At 56.8% G+C, this 24,353-nt stretch overlaps 1 protein-coding gene across 1 annotated transcript; it reads left to right on the forward strand.

The window, feature by feature from the left end:
- Window positions 1-6,088: 6,088 nt before the first annotated feature.
- RNASET2 (ribonuclease T2) lies at window positions 6,089-24,144 on the forward strand. The gene is made up of 10 exons (XM_044242435.1): window positions 6,089-6,132; window positions 6,234-6,396; window positions 8,896-8,956; window positions 10,593-10,648; window positions 11,926-11,983; window positions 14,642-14,709; window positions 17,910-18,023; window positions 20,911-20,956; window positions 22,372-22,446; window positions 23,696-24,144. Exons 2-10 carry the CDS (start codon window positions 6,308-6,310, stop codon window positions 23,870-23,872), a joined length of 744 nt encoding a protein of 247 aa, XP_044098370.1. The 5' UTR covers window positions 6,089-6,132; window positions 6,234-6,307; the 3' UTR covers window positions 23,873-24,144.
- The last annotated feature ends 209 nt before the right edge of the window (window positions 24,145-24,353 follow it).

Below are 24,353 nucleotides of genomic sequence, written 5' to 3' on the forward strand. Positions count from 1 at the left end.
GCAGAAAACACATCACGGGTTTGTAATGCGTTTCGCAATTCAAATTGGACATGACAGAACTTCTGAATTTGTAGTACCCTTCTTCATTTTCTTTTTTGGGTTGGCCCTGGCTGTCTGTCATTCCTAAAACGTCCCTAGTGGCTTTCACATCTCACTCCCTCTTTGTTCCATTTACTTATTTTCTTAGCTTCGAAGTAACAATGCTGTGCACTTGCTGACAAAATGGACAAGGCCACGGCTCGGTCCCTTTCCAGTTCTTTCTGCCTTTGGATATGTCCTACTGGGCAGTCCAGTCAAATTATGGGGGCTAGAGTGACTTCCAAGCATTCTGGACGGTGTAGGTGTGCCCCACCCCCCATTCCACACCGGCACACATTGCTTCCGGTTTGCTTTCCGTTCTTCGGGGCTGCCTTTCTAAGAAGTACCTTGTGTTGCACAATTATGCCACATGCACGCTGTTCCAAAGTTAAATGTGCAAGACAGTCACTCTCGAAGAGCACCCGTCCTGCATTCCCTCCGCCGAGAACCATTCGTTCCGGTTTCTAAGGCCGTGGAACAAAGGACACAAAGCTTAGTGGTGTGCACAGCCACATATTAGACTCACTAGCTTTGTGGGTCACCAGTTCAGACAGGCCCATGACAGGATGACCGGGCTGGGCTTCTGGATGACGGCAGGGTTCAGCTGGAGAGGCCATGGCCAGAGGCCCGGGTCCTCAGCAAGGGGCCACTGCTGGCTCTCAGTTCCTGTCCAGACAGGCCCTTCCGGACGTCCCTTTGCTTGGGCGAGTCTGCGCTTCCCCGTGGCCCTGCTGGTGGCCTCCTTACAGGGAGTGCCCTAGGACAGAGGGACAAAGCCAGGGCGACCACCTGGCCTCAGACGCCACTGGGAGTTCCTTCTGCCACCTTCTGTCTGTCAGGGGTCAGCGATCCCATCCAGGTTCATGGGGACAATGGGTCTCCCTCTGAGCAGGGCAAGGTTCTGGAAGAGTCTCTGGGAAGAATGCCAAGGCTCTTTTGGATACTAAGGGCCATCACATTTTAGTTAGATTTCTGTTTGTCCTTCCACTGTAAATGCTTAAAGACCAGAGGAGAGCGGGAAGAGTGACGGGGGAGCATTCCCCATGGCAGTGGGGCGGGAGGGGACTTGGAGAGCTGGAGGGGGTGGTGTCGAGGAGGGACAGGGCCTCTAAGAATGGGGAAGAGCGGCCGAGCAGAGAGGGCAGGGCTGGGCCCTAAGGAGCCCTCTTTCCTCCCTCTGCTCTGGGGGAAGGAGGACCCGAGCTCCTGTCTGCAGGACTGGAGAGTTTTTCATTGACTTGTAAACGCCTCGGTGTAAGGGTTAGCTGTCACTGAGGGACTCACGTTCAAAGAGAGCACAGGCTTCTGTGTGCAGGCAGGCTCCTGGGTAACACAGATGGGCCCCTCTGCCCGGCGCACGCGGACGCACTCCTTCTGGGGAGACGTGACAGGTGGGTGGAATGAGCGCCGAGTGCGGGGTCCCCCACCCCCAGGGACTGCCGGGCACATCCCGAGCCTCTGATGCCGCACGGTGGGCAAGTGAGACACTTTAAGCTGCTCCATGGCTGGCTTTGGAGCCTGGGCTCTTTCCACTATGTTGAGGCTTTCTCTCAGCTCCTAAAACCTGTAAGCCAACCCTAAAAATATCCACTGTGCATAATATCCACTACATGGGCAGTCAATGCAGTATTCAACTATTTTTCAGATGCAGAGTGTTTCTCTGAAGGAGAGTGGCTCAGTCAGGCAGGACTGCTTCAGAAGTCTGCAATAGCTCGCTTAGTCCTTTTAAGAAAAATAACTGTTGAAAACAGCCCAGGTAAGCAGTCTGTTCTGACATCTGTGTAGGAGTGTGTACGAGTGTGCGTGCGGGGGGGAGAACACGTGTGCACATCGAGGTGAGTGAGCTCATCTTTTTTCTGTCCCCTTTTCAAAGCCTCTTATGAGAGCAATCAGAAATATCATAAATAATAGACTTTTTAGGTAAACATTTGGTAATAATTCCTTGGCCTCGACGCCTAAAGTTTGTTACCAAAGAGTAGAGTGAATACAGTTGACCCTTGAACAACATGGCTTGAACTGCTTGGGTCCATGTATATGCAGGGTTTTTTTTTTTCAATGGACAGTACGGTACTATAAATGTATTTTCTCTTCCTTATGATTTCCTTAATGGCATTTCCTTTTCTCTATTTTATTTTAAGACCACGGTGTGTAATACATACAACATATACAATACATATTAACTGACTGTTTAATGTCATTGGTAAGGCATCTGGTCAACCCAGGCTATTGGTGGCTGCGGTTTCGGGGAGTCAAAAGTTATGCACAGATTTCTGACTACATGAGTCTGTGCCCCTGACCCCTGAGCTGTCCAAGGGTCAGATGCATATTCTTTTATTTCACATTTCAGAATCTCATGCTGTTTGATGAGATTTAGTCATTTTCTGTTACAGAAAGTTTCTTCTTTATGGTCCAACTAGCAAAGTGACATCTTCAGGAAGCATTATCCTGAGAAGCCTTGTCTGGCCTCCCTGCCCCTCTTCTGTCCCTCTTTTGTGGTAGTCACTGCCCCGAAGAAACAGGTCCACAGAAATCCCTGCCACAGTAGCCATACCACAAGGAGAGGCTGCAAATGTGGGTAGTATAAGACGAGAAAACTCAGGGGCGCCTGGGTGGCTCAGGTTGTGATTCTGGGGTCCTGGGCTCGATCCCCACATCGGGCTCCCTGCTCAGCGGGGAGTCGGCTTCTCCATCTCCTTCTGCCCTCCCAGCTCCAGTGTGCACTCCCTCTCTCTCTCTATCAAATAAATAAATAAAATCTTTAAAAAAAGAGAGAGAGAGAGAGAAGACAGCTCAGGAGGAAAACATTTAGAAAGTGTCCTAACTTTCTCAGCATAAAAGTGATTTAGAATACAAAGTTTTTAAAAGAAGATTCCCCTAAGCATGACGAAGCTATACAGAGCTTGAGAGCACTGGACACAACAGAGACGGGGACCACGGACGTCTCTCACACCTTCAACACGCAAGGTCTACAAGCAGCACCCCCAAAGCCAGGCTTAGGGCTAAGGCAGAGTCTGCAGAGGTCCCACAGGACCCCCTCACTGTCCGTCGCTCCCAGCAGAGGGTCTGGGTATCTGCAGCAAGTAAGACAGGACACAGCCCTGATGTGCCACCTGCACCGGGCTCGGTGGGCTCCTGCGAAGACGCCACTGACGTCTTTTTTCACCCCCCTGACACTGTCAGAGAGGATTCCTCTCCTACTCTACAAACGAGGTCACCAAAGCTTAGAGGAGCCAGCTAGGGCGCTGAGTTTACATAGGTAACGACTGGGAAAGCCTGAACTTACACAGGGCGATCTGCCGTCAGAGCACAGGCTCCTGCCCGCGGTGCGCCCTCTGCTCTGAAACCAGGCACCTGACCCTAAGCCCTATTCACCCTGAGTGCCCTGGCCTGGGTCACGCCTGTTTGTTTGGAAGATGCCCCATAAATGTGAGCTTTGAAGCCCATGAGCCAGAGTCCCCCCCTCGGCGGGCCGGGACCCTGCCAGCTCCCAGAGGCGCCTTCCTTGAACACACACAGAGACCGAAGAGCCTGTTTGGAAATGTCACAGCCTAACTTCGGGCACACTGGATTGTCCCACAACTGAGGACTCCTGTCTCTTAGTCGCCTCCGACAAATCCCCCTCCAGCAGAAGCTGCTTGTTCATGGCGAGCTGTTCAGTCAAGCTGGAGCTTCTCCCGAGCTTCCTGTTACTCTACCCCTCGCCCCCCCAGGCTGCCCCACTGCGGGAGCAGCGCGGTGCCCTCCCATCCGGCCCCCAAGTGCTGTCTGCAATGCTGGCGCTTCACTTTCCCACCTGGGGTGGGTGAAGGTCCTGTTCCTGCCTCCTCACCTATGACAGGCCATACGACTCTTCCCAGCTATTTGCTGTACTTCCCGTCCGTCTCAGACGTCTGTCCTGTGCCCGCAAGGCCCCCACTTTTAGGAGGAGGATACTTTCTGCTCACTGATGCCAGTCTTGCGGATGTCGCTTGTTTGGAATAAAAAAATTTTCAGTGGAAGATCGGACATCAGATCCCCTAGGTCCAGAGTCACAGTGTGGTTCTGCCACAGCTTGGCCATTAAAATGGCAGGTGGCAGCTATGGCTGGTCCCAGAGTGAAGAAGGCCAGGGGTTGCGGCAGCCCCTGACCTACAGCCAGCAAGGAGCATGAGCAAAGGCCAACCTTGGTTGGGGCAGTTAGTGAGCCCCTGAGGCTTGGGGACCACCACTGCAGCGTAACCTGGCAAAAGTGACCTGGGCATTAGAAACCAGAGGAGTTAAATCGACAAGAAGCTGGTCAGTAAAAGTATCTCAGCTTGTGGCATCAGCCTTAAGAATGATCTGTTCCTAGAAATGGCCGTCGCCATCTTGTCCCTGCCTCCTGTGCATCTGCTTCCGCACAAGCTGACTCCACTTCTTAAACCTCAAACTGGTCCCATTTATGGTGTCTCCTGGGAGCCGTCAGTATCACCCCCAGGTCCCTCCCGGTTCCTGCAAGCTGGAGCCACCTCTGCTTGTCCCCATGACAGAGCCTCTACTCAGTGTCATGGAAAAATCAAGTTTCCCTACAGAGGAAAATACCCAGTTCTTCCCGTCTGTGTCCCTTCCCTATGAGTGTCTCTTACTGTTGCCACAGAACACTCACTTCTGGTCACCATATGTATGGGGGGCATCCCTGGTGGCTGGTTCCTACAATTTCACTCAAATTCTGACACTACCTGGAATTAGCGTCAGACCCCACAGGTTAGGGGTCAGTCCAGAGGGGAAGATGGACAGTATGGAATAATCACACACTTACTTTATGTGAACACAGGTAACTATGCCGACATCACCCAGGAGAGCATATTACCTATGCACCTGACCCTTAGGTAGACCTGGATGACCAAGGACTCTGAGGAAGCCATGTGTTCGCTGGAAAGGCAACTATGATTGGCATTAACTAGGATGGGGGTGTGGGGCCAGGACTGGGGGGAGCAGAATTGCCTCCGTGGCGACATGGCTGGGACCCTGAACAGACCAGCTCTGCTGGGGGAGCCAGGGCCTCCCGCACGGTGTGCACCCCAGTCCTGCACAAGGGACCCAGGCAGTGAAGGTCGTCAGGGCCACAGAAAACCCAAGGGGACAAGACATGCTTGCAGCTGGGTGGTTTGGGGCAATCTGTGAGGGTGCAGTTTCTGAGGACCTAGAAGGAGGACGTGGACGGTAGAGGCCAGTCCTTTAGGCGGTGGAGGGTGGAGGGAAGTGGTTTTAGCCCCTGCTCTGAGGATCTGCACCCGCCACTCCCCCCACGCCCCCTGTTCTTAGACCCAAGGACATTCCTTTGCTGCCACAGCTCTGCTTCTCCGTGTCCCGGTGGCCCTCGGAGGGTAAGGGGGCAGCTTCCGCGGTGACACCCAGCCCTTCGCCCCGGGCTCCGTGAAGTGTGCACGCAGGAGGCACCGTGTGAGCGGAGCAGAGCGGAGTACAGTGGGCTGGGGCCGGTATGGGGACCGAGGGCCCGGGCTGCCTCCCTGACGGCCCTGTGCTGGGAAGGGTAGGGAGTCCCGCGGGAACAGCCGCGCGCCAGCTGCGTTACGCCGTCCGCGCGGGCCCAGAGGCCGCTCTCTCCGCCGGGGACCTCGCCGAGGCCCTGGGAGCCCGGCGCTGCGGCACCTGTCACCGCCTCTGCGCAGTGTCCCGGAGGCGGCCCTGCCCCGCGGGGCCCCAGGAGCTTCCGCTCCGCGAGGAAGGGCCCGAAGACGCACGGACACCACCGAAGGCAGGCCCGGGGCGGGAGCGAGGCCGAAGGAGAAGCCTCCGCCCGGAGACCCGAGCCAGAAGGGCGAAGGGCCGGGATTAGGGGCGTGACCGTCTGAGGGGGCGTGTCTGCCGGGCCGGGGGCGTGTCCCGGCCGCGGGGCGTCTGGGGCGTGCCTGCCCGGCCGGGGGCGGGCCCGTCTACGGGGGCGTGTCCGGGGCCCGGCGTCCAGAGCCGGAAACGCGCGGGTCGGGACGGCCGGGCGGTGTCGGCTGCGAGGTCGCGGTTGGGGGTCGCGGTGCGGCACCGGCAGGGACGCCTGCGCGCCTGGGCGCCCGGGTGAGGCGGGGACCCCGGCCGGGGCCCCTCGGGACGGCGGACGCCTCCGGGGTGGGGGCGGCGGGTCAGAGCTCGGCGTCAGGGATTTCGTCCATTTTCAGGGAGACGCGGGGCCTGGCGCCGGACACTGGAGGCTTCGTGCCCCGGAGCGCGTCGTCGCCTGGCTGGGCGCGCGATGAAGCCCGCGGCCGCCCACGGCCTGCTCCTGAGCTGCCTCTGCCTGGCGCTGTGCTGCCGGGGCGGCGCGCGCGGGTCCCCCACGAGGTGAGCCCGGAGCCCCGGAGTGCGTGCGGCGGGTCGGGGCCGGCGCAGGGCGGGGTCCGGGCCGGGCTCCGCGTCGGGGCGGGGGTCCGGGTCGGGGCTGGCGCAGGGCGGGGTCCGGGCCGGGCTCCGCGTCGGGGCGGGGGTCCGGGTCGGGGCTGGCGCAGGGCGGGGTCCGGGCCGGGCTCCGCGTCGGGGCAGGGGTCCGGGTCGGGGCTGGCGCAGGGCGGGGTCCGGGCGGGGGTCCGCGTCGGGGCGGGGGTCCGGGGCGGGGCGGGGCGGGCAGGGCGTCGTAGCGGCGCACGTCTGGGCTGGAGACGGCGCTGCTTCCTCTTCGCAGCCTCCCCGCCGGCTCTTCCTCCCCGCGCTGGCGTTCGGTGGGGCCGCTCCTCCGGGCTGCACCGGAGCGCGTGTGGAATCTCTTGCTTCCTTGTAGACGGAACCGAATTCCGAGCACCGGATTGTAATTTTTTCTTCCATATACTTTGGGTAGTGATTTCGTGTTTAATAAAGGCTTTCGTTCTTGGGGCGCCTGGGTGGCTCAGTGCGTTAAGCCTGTGCCTTCGGCTCAGGTCATGATCTCAGGGTCCTGGGATCCAGCCCCGCAGCAGGGAGCCTGCTTCCCCCTCTCTCTCTGCCTCTCTGCCTACTTGTGATCTCTGTCAGATAAATAAATAAAATCTAAAAAAAAAAAAAGGCTTTTGTTCTTACATAGTAGGTGAGGGAAAAGCAATGACTTTAATTGTTTTTCCTGTTTTATCATCTACTTGAAAAGGTAACATTATAGTTCAGCTTTCCCAGAAAGCCTATTTTCTAAAAAAAAAAAAAAAAAAAAAACCCAGCTGCATTTATTAATGGATTTTTTTGGCCATCAGGTTAAGAGTATATCATTGGAGAGGAGGTGTGGGGTCCTGGTTGAGTACCAGCCACTGGTTCATCCGGTGTGTGACCTTGGAGCTCCCTGGGTGACTTTGCTCAGCTGTCACCTGCCTCCTGAGCATGGATTTGAGGAGAGGCAGAATGTGCGTAGAACCCCGCCTGGCCAGCAGCAGCCAGTAAATGTCCATGAAGAGCTGACGCTCTAGTCTGTGGTCCCCGCCACGCCGCTCCCTTCACAGTCCACGCGCTGATGTAGTCGGACGGCCGTGGTGGACGAGGCGTGGTCTGGGGAAAACAGCTGGTTCAACCCTCCAGGACTGAAGGGGTCTGCAGGGGCTTTCCCGCGCGCCGGCTGGGTTGGTGACTCTCTTCTCCTCCTCGGCCTCTGGCTTCTCTCTTCACGCTCTGGTCTGCGCTGCTTTGCAGGAGGTTCCCGTACGCCCCCAGCACTCTCACGGGACTGTGTGTGGCTCTTGTGTTGCCGAAGTTCTCAGTCTTGATAGATTCACGGTGCACAGTGTGTTCCTCCCTGGAGGAATTCTTCCCTGGAGGAATGGAGGAGTATCCTTCCCTGGCTGCAGCTTTAATCCCATAGCCTCAGTTTCCACCTACACGAGGGTTTGATACCCTGAAGAAGCAGCTTCTGACACTCGTCCCAGCTCTAGTTCTCGTGCCGCGTCTGTACTGAGTGCGGCACACAGCCGTGCTCTCGTAACATCTGGATTGTGATTCTGTGCTGATTCAGCACGACCGCCCTCTTTACAGAAGTCAGCGTGTGAGAACTTGGTCCCGCTTTACTTTTGAATCATTCCTTCCAGAATCTAATGAAGTGTCTGCTTGGGTGATGTCCCTGCGTGGCCACTGGTGTTTCCATCTGTCGCTATCCATCCTGCTTCAACCTTTTTGCAGACACAGCTCCCCCCACTCACCTGAAGGTCCTAGAGCCAGGGGAGGGAGGCATGGGGGGCGTGCGGGTCAGGTGGGGCATGTCCTCGCTCCGGACTGAGTCCGAGAGAGCACTGTATCTGGGGGAGCACTGTGGAGCTGGCCGCCTGCACCTTCACTCCAGTGGGCATAGGACACTCAGCCCCCATGCTAGTTCAAGTCATGTTTTGCTGCCAAGTGAGCCACACGGAAATTCAGGTTTAGGGGCCTTAACGGGTTTCGCAGACGTGGCTAAAAGATGATGGTGCTTCTGTTTCTACACTCGTGACCAACCCTAGGAGGAAGGCCACTTCAGGCTTCCTTCCCCCTTTCCCTCCCGGCCTCTGCCTCCCTTCAGTGAGGCCTTCCCAGGCTTCCTGGCCTCAGATTTCAGCTCCTGCCCCCCTGCCAGCCTGCCTGTCCTCGTGCTTGCTCCTGTTTCTTTATCACTTGTCACTGTGGGCACCACGTGTGTTCTCTTAGCGACCGTGGTCACCGTCTCCCTCCCTGGCACACATGCATCACGGGGGAGGGACTTGTTCCCTCGCCCAGGACAGCACCCCTGTCCCTTGGTGGGGCCTGGCCCATGACAGTCCCTCAGTGTTGGCTGAATGCATGACGGTGTAGATGGATGGATAGATGAAGTTTTCTTTAACTTTAGAACAGTTCTTGAAACATAAATTCCTTGTCTTCCAACAGTGACAATCATGAGTGGAAAAAACTAATTATGGTTCACCACTGGCCTGTGACAGTGTGCAAGGTGAGTTTTTCTGCCTCCACTGGCCCCGTTCATCTGGTGAAGCCCCGTGCAGAGTGGGTTTCTGTATCCACGTGTCCTCGCAGAAATGTGTCATTTGTAGTCCTCCTGGCGTGTCTGTCCTAGCTGCTCTCTGTCTCTGGGTCCAGTTTCCTAAACTTCACACCTCATTGTCGCTTTCTGCCTTTAGGGCTGTTGCTGCGCAGGCTAGAGCAGTGTGACCAGCTTTGGGTGTCACTGCAGACCTGGCTCCGCACCCCGGCAGCGGTGCCTCGCGGGAGCCCGAGTTCCTGTGGGCAGGGCCCTGTAGGGAGCTCCCGTCTTGGGTAACACCGGAAGATCTGCCTTTGGGGCAGGGAGTGGGGTCATTTGGTGGCCGAGGGGTTTCTGCGACAAAATGTGGGTGTGTTCCTGTGCACGGATGGCATCCATGCATGGAAATGCGTTCTGACCTTGAGGCTTCAGAAATTAGATTTTTTAAAAATCTTCTGCTCATGAAGTGTCATTGTCAGGGAATTAATTTCTCTACAGGATGCCCAGGACGAGGGGTCCTGGTACTCTGGCCCTGGTGTCATCCTGGGGAGTGGGGGGTGTCTCTGGGCTCATTCCCTGCGTGTGTGACACAGGCGTTACAGGGAGCAGCTGGTCTCTTTCTCCACGATCCTGGGCCCCAGTTGTCCCCTTAAAGACTCATCTGAGACACAGGGCGTGGGGCCGGTAGAAGACTCCCCCCAACTCCGGCCATGGGCCCTGACCTTGCTCTCCGCCAGCCAGGCACCTGTGGGAAATGGGCCCCCCGCTGGGACTGTGCTGTCCTGCGGGATGAACTTGGGGTGTCGGGAGGGGGAGGCACACGCCCCCGCTCTGACACTGAACCTCGTTGCCATCCTCTTCTGCCCTCTCGGCCTGCGGCAGGGACCTCTCTCGCCGCCTCGTGCCAGTGTCCTAAACCAGAGCCTCCCTAATTTCCAGACCAGCCTGGGGCAGAGCTGCCGCCCCACAGAAGGTGATCCCGACAGGAAAGGCTTGAAAATCCGCCTGGAGTCTCACCTGTTCCTCACCGGACCCCCACACCTGCTTTTCAGGGCTCATTCCCCACCACGGGGCATCGGGCATGAGTCTGTCCTACCTGGTCCCACAGCCGTCCACACGTTTCTCGGTAGTCGGTTACTTCGGAAGAACTCCCCATTTAGCTAAACAGCTGGGAGGTCCCTGAGGGGCGCTGCTCAGCTTTTCTCTCTGTGAGGTCACCTCTATCGTGTTCTCCTCACTTTGGCGTTTTCGCGCCCGAGCGCTCCGGTTTACGTTGTCCAACGTTCACGCTTGAGTGTGTCGCTGACACATCTGGCCGTGGTGGCTGAACCCGCTCATCTCACGGGGACTGGGAACCCTCGCTCGTTTATGGTCACAGGAAGAAGATGAACGGGCGGGTGGGAGCGTCTCCGTCCGACGGGCTTAGTTTGAGAACGCGTTAAAAGAAAAGAAAGCAAAACTCAGTTTTTAATTATGTTACATAATTGGGGATCGGGGCCTCCTTCGGGTCCGAGCATCCGCGCCCGTGTCGCTCCTCGGGGCCGCGCCGGAAGCCGCAGTGAAGGAGCCGTGGATCAGTGATGTGCTCTGTGTCTTTTCGCTGCAGGAGGTGGAGAAGGACTGCAGAGACCCTCCGGATTACTGGACCATCCACGGATTATGGCAAGGCCCCGCACCATTCACATCCCGCTAGCCGATCCGAAAGCAGCTTGAGGCTGGTCCTAAGGGTTACACTAGTGGTTTTCGTTAGGAGTTTAGCCAGTGGGCCGAATCCTTATTTACAATATCTCTGCTGTTTGTAGAGTAACCCTGATCTTGGGGTTGTTTAGTTCTTTTTTGGTAGAACAGTTACAGCCTGGCTTCCATACGCTTGTAGGGACTCTGGGTCCAGGCTGGGATCCCTGAGCCTCTCATTGTGTCCTTCTTTGGGGGCAATAAATAGATGCTTAGAAATAAGTGAGCGTGTGTGCGCTGTGCACATGTGTTGTGTGTACTACACGGTGCGCACGTGTGCTGTACACATGTGTTGTATGTGCACGTGTGTATGTACACAGTGTGCGTGTCACATTTACCAGATTCATCTCAGGTTTCGCATGCATTTTGTGCACTTTACTCTTTCCCTCTTCACGCGTGTATTTGTCATGTTCAGCTGTGTCCATGAGTCAGCCTGTCAGTGGGATGCCTCTTGTCCTGCTGCTCCCGTGGGAGGAGGGGCCATTCTGGTCTTTCCGGCACATGCTTGTTCCTCCAGGTTGGGGGTCTGTGGGCAGCAGATGAAGCGGGGGCCGGGTCAGTGATCCGACGCTGCGCTCTCCGGGAGCTAGGCTTCCTCGGGTCGCACTGACGTCCCTGCTGCTTCCCTTGCAGCTGGAGGGACAGTGCACAGTGCTGTCCCGGCGGGGGGCTGCCCTGGTCAGGGTGCAGGGCCTGCGGACACGGAGACACGCCGGCGGTCTAGGAAGTAGAGTTGGTGGCCTGGAGAGCTCAGCTGCATCTGTGGACCGGGACTGACCCGTGCAGAACTAGACATGGGGAAGCAGGGAGGGGATCCGTGCTTGGGAATTTAAGAAGCTGTACTCGCTGAGCCTGGGTCTCTGTGTGAGCGCGGTCTGTACGCTGGTCCCTGAGCCCCGTCCTCCCTTAGAGAGAGGGAGATGCACTGGTGCCTGTGGCCTGAGGTTGGCGGAGGGAGAGTGCAGGCCCGCGCCCGACTCCCGAGCTCCCCCTACCGGCTGGTTTCACTTGCTTCCTGGGGAGAGCGCCCTGTTGGCCTGCCCCCAGGAGACCTCTCTGGTCACCCTACCCGGGCTCTTCCTTAAGGGGCTCCCGTGGCCTTAGTGCGTCTCGGCCTTTGATCCCCGCAGACGCTAGAGGACATGTCTCCTGCCGTGTGGAGCCTCAACGAAGACTAACGTCTGTTGTTTCCGTTTGATTCCAAGGCCCGACAGAGCAGAAGAGTGTAACGGATCGTGGCCCTTCAACTTCGAAGAGATCAAGGTAACGCCCCCTTCCGTCGCCCCTGCCGGTGCCGCCCTCGGTTAGCCCCTTGCACGTGTGTCCTCCACGGCGTGTGCTCATGCGAGGATCTCGCTCGTGTTCCCAGGATTCAGCCCTGGCACTTCGCTTGCATTTCTGGATCCGTGAAACACTCCTGCTCGTTCAGTGCAAACTGCCCTTTCTCCCCTGCCCGGGGCCCACGGTACCAGATGGGACCTGTGTGAAGTGACAGCAGACCCCGATGGGTCCCCACCCGCCCACATTAGTCCCAGGGCCCCTGTGCCTCCCGGTCAGCATTTCTAGACCACTCTGGCTCGGAGGACAGGCAGGGGTACCACGCCTGGCCTTTCTGGCTGTGGGGGGTGGGCTTCCAGGGAGGGCCTCTGAGCAGAAGGGATGGGCCTTTCCAGAACAGAGGCCTGTGTGACGGAGTAGCCCAGGGAGCGGCTTTGATGAGTGCTGCTGGCCGACACGCTCTCAAGACACTGCGCTGTGCGTGTGACCAGTCACCTGTCCGGTGACGAGGACCTGGATTCATGGGGCAGGGCCTGCCAGGGCACTGGGCCTCCCTGAGAACAGGAGGTAGTGTCAGGATTTGCTAGAATGGAGGTCCTTGCCATGAATAGACGGCCCCCAGAGGGGCATGGCAGGACATTCTAGACCCTTCACGTGTTCTCGCCCACACTATACTCTCCTCTTTCCTTCCTGTGAGGACCCTTGCTGGCCTGAGTCTGAGGACCGTCGGTAAGAATTCCTTGCGCACCCCAAAGCCTGGCAGCGCCTCGTTCCTCAGACACACACGTCTGCCTTCCTGGACTCTCTGCGGCTTGCCTCATGTCACGGGGATGTTCCTGGTCAGAGTCTCATGACCCGACAGTGGAACTGCAGATTCTTTGACATTGTACTGAGGGCCTCTGGCATTCCCGCTGGAGTGGGAAAGCACCTCGGCTGCTGTGTTCACTTGAGAGCTGCTGTGGGGGACCGGCCAGGGTGGAAGAGCCGAATGGGCAGAGGCCGTGGGAGCGGAAGGCCGGAGGGGCCACAGAAGTCGCCTGAACGGGGCTCCGTGCCTCGCTGGACAGAAGCTCCAGTGGGGCTCTGGCTAGGGGTTTAGCTGGGGGTGTCCTCCTTCCCGACGGGGGCCAGGCTTTGGCACATGTGTGGGTGACAGTCGGCTTTGGACGTGTTGAGTTTGATGTGCCCTGGAAACGTCCAGGTGGGCTTCGTGGGTCTGTAGGAGAGTGGTCTGGGCCAGAGGCGAACTTCGGGTGTGATCCGTGCACAGACGTACGACGCACAGAGGTGTGAGCGTGGACAGGGTGGAGAAGCAGGAACAGAGACTGGGGCGGGGGGGGGGGTGCGTGTGGTGAAGCAGCCAGAGGAGGGAGGGGAGGACGGGAGCCCGGAGAAGGGGATTCCTGAGGGCGTGCTAATAGGGTTCGTAAAAGCAAGGCTGAAGATGCCCTTTCTGTGGAGCGGCCTGCCGGGCACGGGGGAGGGTGGCCACAAGCCGCTCTTTGTTCAGACACTGCTGGTTTGCTTGTTCTGTCCCAGAAAGCCCCCCAGGAAAGTGGCCTGCTCCCTGCTCCTGTGGGGCTGGTGGGAGCTGAAGCCCGAGTGTGGGCAGTGCAAGGCCGGGGACATACAGACAAGGAGGCAGACCGCTTCCTGGGAGGTTTGCCATGGGGGCGTGAGGACAACGCTTACTGGTAGGGGACGTCAGGGGCGTCCCGTTGTCTGGTGACTGGCGCGTACTGACGGGTGGTGGCAAATACGGGAAAGCGAGGTCACCCGGAGTCTGTCTAGACAGTGTTTTAAGTGAACGTTGTTTCCGGCCTAGTGAGTTTGGAGAAGTTGAGAAGTAAACCTGGGCAACTATCTGTGCAGTTTAGGGGGCCCATCTCCCTGCCCAGATGAGCTCCGCTTGGGGGAAAGGAGAGCCTGAATTTTGTGGTGCGTGTTTTAATCTATGGATGCTACTCCTTCGAGCAGAAACCTAAAGCTGAAAAATTGAGTGGCATGTCCCATTTATGTCCCCCAACACACCGCGTCCCCTGCGGTTGACATGCCTGTCACAGGGTCGTACTTCATTGCTAGCACACACTGCAGTTCCCATAGGCTTGCTCTGTCTCACGGAGGGTCATGGGTTTTGACAGATAACACGTCCCTCACTAGACCCTATGGAGGCATCTCACTGCCCTAAAATCCCTCCTCCCCTGCCTGTTCTCCTCCCCACCCCGGGCCCTGACTGAGCCTTCGCTGTCTCCGTACTTTAGTCTTGTCCAGAATGGCCACATCAGGACTCACACGACCTTTTCAGGTTGGCCTCACCGATGTGCGCGGAAGGCTCTCCTGTGTCCCATCACGGCTTGATGGCCGCCTTCTCATTAGAGCTACATCCCCTCGTTGGGCTGGACCGCCGAGTGCTTACCCACTCCCCTCTGAGCGCACCTGCTTTCCAGCGCACCCTCGTGATGAGTCACATTGTACCTTTCTCTGTGTTGTCGCTTCCTGCAGAGTGGGGACAGAGTCGTCTTCCTCCCCCGAGTGTTACTGATCGGCTGAGGTCACTTCTTTTAACGTAATGGTGAATCAGACTGGCCTTCTAGGTGGCGAGGCCTTAGGTCATACGTGGATTTTTTGTGTGTGTGTGCACAGGACCTCCTGCCTGAAATGAAGATGTACTGGCCCGATGTGATCCACCCACTAAACCGCAGCCATTTCTGGTGAGTGAAGGGGCGCCGCAGCCTGCGGGGGGTGGGGGCACGGGGCTGGGGCGCGGGGACGGACCACGGGGCCGCTCTTCTGAGGTGCCGAGGGTGAACCACTTTTTATCTGGGAGACCGTTTTCGGGGCCTTCTCCAGTAAATGAAAAATGTGGGCAAGGGGTGCCCGGGTGACTGAGTTTAGCGTCTGACTCTGAACCTCACCTCGGGTCTTGACCTCAGGGTTGTGAGTTCAAGCCCTGCATTGACTCTGCGTGGGGTGTGGAGCTTGTTTGGGAAAAAACCCTGCAGGCACGTGGAATTTACAGAGTGGCTCTCAGTCCGTGACTTCATTGGTCACTTTGCTTTACGCTCTCCTCTCCTGAGGTTTCACTAAGACAAACACTCGGGTACCGAAGGGGCGCTCGCCGCAGTGCAGCAGGAGAGGATGTTTCTTAAAGACTTTGTGCTGCTGCCACGAGATCCACCAAGGAAGAAAAAGAGGTCGAGGTCTCGTGCTACGACTTAGCGAGGACAGGGTCGGGTCCCACCTGCGGCTCGGTCCCCAACCTCATCCAGAAACATCCTGAAGTGTAGCAGGAGCTGAGCCAAGGAAGAAAACACTGTGTTTAACTCAAGATAGCCCTTTAGGTCAGTGCTTGGGAAGAAGGTTAAATTAACATTCCTTTCATTTACGTTATGATAGCTGGAAATAATCACTGTCTTGGCCTCACTCCGATGTGGCGGTTTACATTCAGGTCGCAAGTACTTAGATTTTATCCAAAATGGTTAATTCGGTTTGGAAATATTTTTGTCTAGAGCATTCAGGAAAAGAATTAAGTGCAGACGGAAGCTTTCTGAAGCCACGGAGCGGCACTGGTGCCCGTCCCCCAGGCTCCCTGGTGCTTGGAACCCTCCCGGGTCTCTTGCACGGGAGAAGCCCGTGGAGTCCGGGAGAAGAGTGGCCCGGCTCTCCGACCCATGCTCTGCACAGACGTGTTCCCGAGAATGTCTTCCTGGAACTTGACGCCCAGCTGAGCTGGAGTGGGGGGATGGGAGAAGCTGGGGGACCCCTCTAGAGCACTTCACAGCGCACACAGAAATGCCAGGTCCGCGCTAGGCACACAGGGTATGGGTTTCCACACGTTCCGGTGTGTTCTGTGCCACAGCCGGTCTGCTTGAGGGTGCCGGGAGACTTACCAGTGAGTCGACAAATACCCATAAAGGTGGTGGTCGTCCGAGCTGGTCCTTGAACACGTCATCCCAGTAGTGGGGGCAGAGTGTGTGCTCTCGGAATCGGAAAGGCAAAACGATCCTTTTTCAGGTTGGATAGAAAGTAGCACATCTCAGAGCTTGTGTTCTAAATGCGGAGGGGACTGTCCTGCTCCTGGCAGTGTCTGTGCTCCTAGAGCTCCCGGGTACAGGGCCGCTGTCGTCCCTGGCCCCTGCGTGGGGCGTTGGGCCATGCTTCCCTGTTCCCCACATTCCCTTGGCTCTGTGAATTTCTGGAGGGTCCCGGAGGCCCTCTGGCCTGTCCACCTCGGCTTCGTCGTTGGGGCCCGGGGGGCAGAGGAGGGCTCCTGTCTGAAAACCGTCCTCGCTCGTCCCAGAGAGGACTCAAGTCTGCAGAGTATACGGTCTTGGTGTTCCTTCATGCTCGAGAAGGTTCTCTAAGATTAAGTCTATTCACAAAATTAGCCATATTAAAAAGCACCATGGACACAGCCCTCTGCAAAGTAGGATTTCTGTTTGTTTTCTGATGCTTGTACGAAGAAGGAAGAGAGTTGGGTGAGACCCACTTCGGCGAGCGGCCTCGCCGAGGGCGGCATCCTGGGCCTCGACGTCCCAGAAGAGCCTCCACCTCTCGTCCCGGAGGCGGCCCCTGGGTCTGCTCGTGTGCCCCCCGGCAGGCGAGGGGACACCATGATGGGCACCTCTGTCTGCTCACTGACCATTTTGTGTTAAATGCAAACGTTCCTGTTCCAAATGAGGAGGGGTTCAGTGTTGGACATACACTAACGATGCCCTAATGGATTCTGATCCTTAAGCTTGATCCAAACTGACACTTACCGACTATTTCTTGTGTGTGGGGAGCCCCCGGGCTGGTGTGCAGGTTCTGTGCACCAGGCTCATTGCGCCGCGAGCTCCCCCTGTGGCAGGTTCTGGAACGGTTCCAGCTCCACGGACACTAGGGCGTCTGCACCGCCGGCTCCATCTTCATCTCGTCAGAAAGAAATCCTTCTCCTGCTCTGCAGAAGTAATTCACTCTGGAGGCTGTGGTAGAGGAAGAAAGGTTCCCACGCCGCTTTCGTAGGCTGAAGCGACTTGTCACTTCGCACGGGCCCTGTGCACCAGCCTTACGGATGTGCTGGTGTCGGCTCAGACCACAGGCACCGTAGGACCCCCTCACAAATGCCTCTCCCGCTCTCCTGCGCTCCGATGGCGAACATCCGATGGGACAGTGGCCTGCGAGTCTGGGGCCGTGCGCCCCGCGTCTGGGGCTGTGGGGGTGGCTCGGCGGTGCAGCCAGGCGAGGGCCGGCATGGGGTCCACAGTGCCGTTTAGGGGCAGACTCTGGGACTTGCTGGCTGGGGGGCCTCGCTAGCCCCCCTGCCTCAGTTTCCCCATTTCTGAGCCGGCAGTATGTTTGCCTTGCAGAAGAACGTGAAACTTCTCGATAACCTGCGATGAAGTGTGGGGAGTTGTTACCTACGATCTTCTTCTCGGATCCGTGTCGCTCTCGTCTCTGTCCTGTTAGAGTTCTGTCGGGGGCGGATGAGGACCCAGTGCAGACGGGGAGTGGGCCTGCGGCATCTCTCAGGAGGTCGTGTGGCTGCCGTCCTCCGCTCGCTGCTGAGGAAGGACGGGTCAGCGTCCCCGTGAAGCCGGAGCCCCCGCGGACACCCGTGCCGGTGGCCGGGGCCTGCGTCGTGGCATCTGCTCTTCCTCAGCCGAGGCTGTGCTTCATCGCCGAACTGAGCCGTCCCAGCTGGCGGCGGAGGCTGCAGGGACACGGCGCGCTCTCTGGAGACCAGACTGTGTCCCCTGGGGCCGCGTCCCCACGCGCGAGGGACTCCTGCGCTGCCCGATGCACACAGGGAGTCGTGTCCTCTTTCTTCGTAGCAGAGACCACATGCGCGTGACTACCCAGTCCTGGCGCGAGCTCTTCCTTTGTTTCATGACTTTTAACCAGAGATTTTTTTGTTAAAATACTCTCGTAGGAAGCATGAGTGGGAGAAGCACGGCACCTGTGCCGCTCAGCTCGACGCCCTCAACTCACAGAAGAAATACTTCGGGGGAAGCCTGGGTCTTTATGAGAAGCTGGAGCTTAACAGGTAGGGACCCCCGGGGCCTGGTGCTCACGGGCCGCGGAGCCATCCTGAGGAATCCTAGCGCCTCCCACCCAGCCCTCCAGGTCAGTCTGGGCCGTGGGTACCTGTCTGGGCTCGGATGTCATCGAGGAGGCCCGAGGAAGCAAGACTGACCAGGGCATGTGTGTCTCAGCCGGGATTTTGGACAGAAGTGTGTTGCATTAACGCGGCGGGTTCTGTACAACCCGCCCATCTCTAAGTGTTTGCATCTCTGCTCTCCGGCTTCTGGATCGAGCAGGAGGAGGTGGTGGGCAGGGGTCCTCGAAGCCTTGAAACTACCCAGACCTCGTAAACACCCCCTCCAGATGGCCCTGCGGAGGGCCAGGCCCCCTACCCCCACCCAGGCCGTGACCGAGAGCAGGGGCGAAGCTGGCCATCCGCCATCTGAGCGTTCCTGGCGGCCAGTGTGGGAAGGATTCCTGCCCTCCTTCATCTGGGCCGTCACACAGTAAACCTGCGACTGCGTTTTGAAGACCAGGACAGGCAGTTAGTGTGCTTTCGTCGGAGTGAGCGGGTCCCGTCAGGAGCCTCTGCTGTTCACCCGCGTGAAAGCTGCTGCTCACATCTGCTTAGAAAGTGCGGGAACCCCATCGGTTCTCCGCGCGTGTCTTCTATGTCCTGCACACAGAGGCGCAGCCAGTCCCTCGTTTCGCTGGGATCCAGGGGGTGGGGTCCGGTGTTGGCATGGGAGGGGCGGGTGCCTGTGGGGAGAACAAGACGCCCATTGTGCACCGTGCACAGTTTCTGCACCTTTGGGTCTGTCTGCCGAGCCGGAAGATGACGGAGGGGTCCCCTCGAGGGCCGGGGGGTACACTCCAGCTGCGCCGCCCAGCTCCTGCGGGCCATGCTTCTCTGCAGGCTCTTCTCGCAGCAAGAGCAAGACCTTGGGGAGCATTTCCTTACCCCCAAAGCGTAGGGGATACCGAGCGCAGACATCCTTGGGGGAGTGAACCGGGAGAGTGTCCGCGGTGTGGACGGGCAGAGCGCAGTCCAGTCGGGAGCCTCTGCAGGGAGGAGGCTGCCCCCGGCCGTTCCTGATGCAGGAGCAGCGCCAGCTCCTGCTTGCTCCCCAGGTCCCGTTCTGCTCAGGCAGGCAGGAAGAAGGCAGTGAATGGGGACTGCTGGAAGGTTCTATCTAAAACATCTACATCATCCCTCCCTTCACCCGACGGCTATTTATTAAGTCCGCTGGCTTACCCTTGTTGAGTCTCTGTAGCTCTCCGTGGTGCACGCGCGTGCGGAGTCCTGGTGCCAGGGTTCCCGCAGCGTCCGAAAAGCCGTGGGGGTTGCTGGGGACGCCTGCAGAGACCACGCCTGCGGGGGCATAGGACATGGGGAGAGAGTTGTAGGGAAATTATATTCTCTCCCTGGTCCCCCAAGGAAAATCTAAAATCGCGGTACTCAGAAAATTAGGAAGTCCAAACATAAAATCCCTTGTATTTTTCTCTATATTATAAACCATCACTGCGGATATCTTTTTCTCAGAGGGAAGCTTGTCATATTAGCATAAACTAACAGTGTTTTACTCACTTTATAATATGAAGGTCGCAAACCTGAAAAAAGGTGAGATACTGTGAATAGAAGATCTTTGATAACCTACAGACACAGGCCAGGGAATGAATGTCAAACTAATGGCAACACCGTAGAAAACATTATAGACTAACCTGGGCTGAATGCCAGACTTCCCCAAGCATCTCTCTCTCTCTGCCTCACTTCCTTGGTGACCTGACTTGGGCTTTTCAGCAACACCGCCCAGTAGAAATGCAATGCAGACCCCACACGTAACTTAAAATTTCCTAGTACCTCATTAAAAGGAGCAAAAAGAAAGCAGCGAGATTGATTTTATATTATTTATCCCAGCATAGCTAAAATATTGTAACTTGAAATAAATATTTTAAAATTTGCAAAGTTTTACAATTCTGGAACCTTTGAAATCTGGTGTTTATGCCGCACAGACAGTGTGAGAGCAGGCCGTGGGCATGTTTTGTTTTTTTAGGCTGTAAGGACCCTTGCCCACCACCAGCTCCTGCCCGGGGCCGGGAGCACACAGCTGAGATCCAGACACTGGGTGGTGCGTCGTCTACAAACACGGGCTTGTTAACACAATGTATACTGTTGCCAGAAATCGTAGCAGGAGGAGGCGTGCCCCGGGCAGGCTAGTTTTCCTTGGACAGACCCATCTGACAATGCCCATGTCCAGAGAGGCAACCCGGGTCTCACGTCTACTCCGGGGGCTGATGGCCTGGATAATCTAGGGAGGCATGATGGGGACTCGAGTGTTGTTTTGAGACCATTAATCTGAGAATTGTTTATATCCCACTTTGTCATTTAACAGGTAAATTAGTCATATGGTATTTTGTGGGGATGGCTGGTCAAAACCATATGCTTAAGGAAATGATTCAAGTCTGTGGGTGTTGAATATATTTGAGGATTTGACCAAGTGTGGTTTTCTAGGATAAGCCTGGAATCCAGAATCAGTTGTTAACTGTGTTTTGAAACAGGCTTGGCAAAGTGGTGGTCACGTGTGTGCCTGAGACAGGCTTGGCAGAGAGGTGGTCACGTGTGTGCCGTAACCGCAGTGGGTGTGGGCCGTCTGGCCACTGTTGAGAGGGCCCACGTGCTGGAGAGAGAAGGAGGGTCAGCAGCAAGTGAGCCATGGGGAGGGGTGGTCGGCGAAGCCCGAGTACCATTTACTTGCTATCCTTGTGCCCAGATTTATTGCCCAAAGCATTAGAAAATAAGTGCTTTCTTTTAAGAGTGTCTTCATTTTTAGGAAATAGGATGTTTAAGAAGAACAAGAAAGGAAAATGTACGGTATTATACAGCTAATTTTTTTTAATTTAAATTTTAGCATACTCCAAAAATTGGGAATAAAGCCATCTATCAATTACTACCAGGTAAGTCTTGCTTTCAGCTCCATAACCCAATGTGTATCTGCTACCTGAGGGCACCTCGTGTCTCCACGGTAGACTGTCTGCAGCCTGGTCCACGCCAGGGTTTTAAAGGGCCTTGAACAAGCCCCTCCTGTTAGACTCTTATGGTTCCAGAGCGATTTTATTTAAGTCTTGCTTCCCGGTGCGCACTGAGTGGGATCCAAAAGCTACGTAAATGATGATTTTGAAGCCTAGACTCATGGTCCCTCGGTGAGGCGCGTGCTCCCAGCTCGCACAGGGCTGGGGAGTAGGTGGTTCAAAAAGCACATTCTGTTTTATGATATTTTGTTCGATGAAGAGGCATGAGATTTGTTTTTGTTTTCGTGATAAAACTAGAAATTTAAATAGCCCAGATCTTACTGTTTGGTAAGCATATACAAAAGGTAATCGTTTTCTACCCAGAAGAGCCTGTTCTTGTAAACAGAGTATTCCTGGCTCACGGCCAGGCTGATTCCTTTACCATTGCTCGTGGTCACCCTCCATGGGCAGGTGTCCCCCCAGAAAGACACTGGGTGACCCTCGGAGCCTGGCCCTTTACCCAGTAAGCTGACTGACTCCTGGGTTAGAGGACCTGATGCATTCTCTACTTAGGCTGATTTAAGCTCCTGGGATTAAAAAAAGATTTGAAGTTACTGATTTTAGCGATCCCGGGTTCCAGTCCCCTGCTAACACTGCGCTGTCACCTGGGCCCCCTGACCAGAAGTCAGTGGGCAGCCCAACTGCGCTCTCCGGCATCTGTGCTCCGCCGTGTGGCCGGTTCCCGCTTGAGCCGGATCGGGACCGGGTCTGGATCCTCCCTTTAATTTCCTCCCTGCATCGAGAGTGGGGGTGGGAGGGAATGGTGACCCTGGGGAGACCGTGTCTGCTGCCCCAGGAAAGAGAGGGCTGGCAGGGCCCCCTTGTCCTCGGCGTCCAAGTTCAAGCAGGTAGGGTGACTGTGTTTACATTTTTGCCCAGCACGTGTCAGTCAGAATGCTGCTTTCAGTGGTCCCGGACGGCAAGTTCCTGGGCTCCCCGTGGTGCCGCAGGTGCTCTGTTAGGTTCAGAAGCAGCAAGAGCTGAGCTCAGACGCGAGTCCCGGCCTCTGGAAGTGGGTCCGACTTACTGCACGCAGCAGGCTCTGGGTGTGGACAGAAGCACGGGGCGGCGGGGAGAACGGAGACTGTAGAGCACGTGTGGGGGCCACTGTGGTCTGAGGGGGGAGCCCAGGTGGGTGACAGCCTCTCCCTGGGGTCTTGTCTGCGAGCCTGGAGTGCCCAGAGGACAATGCCCTGTGGTCAGCCGTGCAGGTTGTGAGTGCGGAAGCCGAGTGTGCTGTCTGTCGGAGCCCTTACACCGCCTCTGTCCCTGTAATTCTAATGCGTTTGATTCCATTTCAGATTTCAGATATTAAAGACGCCCTTGCCAGCATGTACGGAGTTGTACCAAAAGTCCAGTGTCTTCCACCAAAACAGGTCAGATGTGCTCTGTTTCACTGCTTGTTCTGTCTTTATCAGGAAGACAGGTTTTCAACATCCATGTGGTCACTGTAGAGTTGCCAGGGGCAGAGGTGTGTGTGTGTGTGTGTGTGTGTGTGGGAGTGTGAGCGCACAGGCAAATCCTGCGTGTGCTTTAAAATCGCAGTTGGTTTAACCCAGATTCAGAGGGGTACCTGCACCCCAGTATTTACAGCAGCATTATCAACAATAGCCCCACTGCGGAAGCAGCCCAAGTGTCCATCAGTAGATGACTGGATGAAGAAGATGCGGCCTCTGTTTCCAGTGGAATATTACGCAGCCGTCAAAAAGAATGAAATCATGCCATTTGCAATGATGCGGATGGAGCTAGAGAGTAAAATGCTGATCAGTGTGTGAGGCAGAGAAGGACGGATACCGTATGACTTCATTCATACGTGGAATTTAAGAAACAGAACAGATGAGCAAAGGAAAAAAAAAGAAACAAACCAAGAAGCAGACTCTTGACTCTAGATAACACAGTGCTGGTGACGAGAGGGCTGGGTGGGGGGTGGGGGAGCAGGCGATGGGGGCGAGCGAGGGCACCTGTGACGCACGGAAGTGGTGAGTCCCCGTCTCGCACACCTGACACTGACAGGACATTGTGCCAACTGTACTGGAATTAAAAAAAAATGCACACGCCCAGGCACACGATTGTCCTTCAGTGCCCTGCTCAAACAGAGTCTGTTTCTCAAGACTTCTCTCCACCAAGAAGGAGCAGTGGGGCAGGAGCCGGAGGCAGCTGTAGGAAGCAGGTCTGAGTTGGGGATTTCTTGGGCTTTGTGTTGTTGGTCTCGGTCTCCACACACATTTATCTCGTGTGCGGACGGACTGTCATTTCTTTTGTCAGCTTTGATAAGACTTTAATTCTTTTTGAGCAGTGCGGCCCCCTGACCTACTTATTCTACAAAACTGCTTCTCCCAGCGATGCTGCAATGTGTATGCCACAGGCACACAGTTGCACGTGTCTGAGGTTTGAGCGGGGTCCCTGTCACCCAGGGCCGCCAGGCTGGCACAGGGGATGTCTGGGTGGTGACTGGGCTGTGAGCCCCACGGCCCCCTGCGGGTTGCTGCTAGAGGTGGGGGGGGGCTCGTTGCTGGCCCCTGGATTCCCCCCTTGTCTCTTCAGGTTCTGAGGCCTGATGACCACAGAGCAGGGGACCCCCCTGAGATCCGGATTCTCAGGCGTCTCTCATTTTCTGGGTTTTAGGGGGAGGAGGTGCAGACGATCGGTCAGATCGAGCTCTGCTTCACCAAGGACCTGCGGCTGCGGAACTGCACGGAGCCGGGGGAGCTGGGGGAGTCCGGGAGGGCCTGGGGCCCGGGGCTGGAGGTCTGTGAGGACGGCCCGGCCTTCTACCCGCCCCCACCGCAGAGCGCTCGCTGACGCCCCCGGCCACCGGGACGTTATTTCGAAAAGCTGGAGAGAGTCACAAACCGCTGCTTGTCAGAAAGCAGCCGCCAGGTGAACTGTTCTGTTAACAAGCGTCTCTACTGTACGGCTGTTCTGTGCTCCATTTCCCCGCACGCCCATGAGCTGACTTCATGGCACCTGTGAGTCTGGGCCCAGCATGGGTGCGCTGAGAGAAAGGAGGTCTCCCGCGCCCCGGTAAGGGCTTTGTGTTTGGAATAAAGGATGTGGATTTTCTTTTTCCTTTATTAAGGTCTTTGGCGTCTTAGACACAGCAGGGGCCCTTGGAGATGGGCACACGGTGGGGACTCGGAACAGCTCTTGCCTGTCCCTCTAAGCGGCAGCCTTCTTGGTGTGGGGGTCGCGGGGACATGCCAGCCCGTTGTCAGGCCGGGAGGAGACCAGCAGCGGGTGGCCGTTCCACCTCCTAGCTCAGGACCTGCTCACCCATGTCCCC

This window comes from Neovison vison, chromosome 1 (assembly GCF_020171115.1).
Source record: "Neovison vison isolate M4711 chromosome 1, ASM_NN_V1, whole genome shotgun sequence".
Classification (NCBI taxonomy): Eukaryota; Metazoa; Chordata; class Mammalia; order Carnivora; family Mustelidae; genus Neogale; species Neogale vison.

Excerpts from the sequence above, each read along its gene's own strand:
- RNASET2 (XM_044242435.1), top strand. The coding sequence starts at position 6,308 with ATGAAGCCCGCGGCCGCCCACGGCCTGCTCCTGAGCTGCCTCTGCCTG. Across the intron at positions 11,984-14,641 it reads TCAACTTCGAAGAGATCAAG|GACCTCCTGCCTGAAATGAA; the intron begins GTAACGCCCCCT and ends GTGTGTGCACAG. Across the intron at positions 22,447-23,695 it reads AGTGTCTTCCACCAAAACAG|GGGGAGGAGGTGCAGACGAT; the intron begins GTCAGATGTGCT and ends TCTGGGTTTTAG.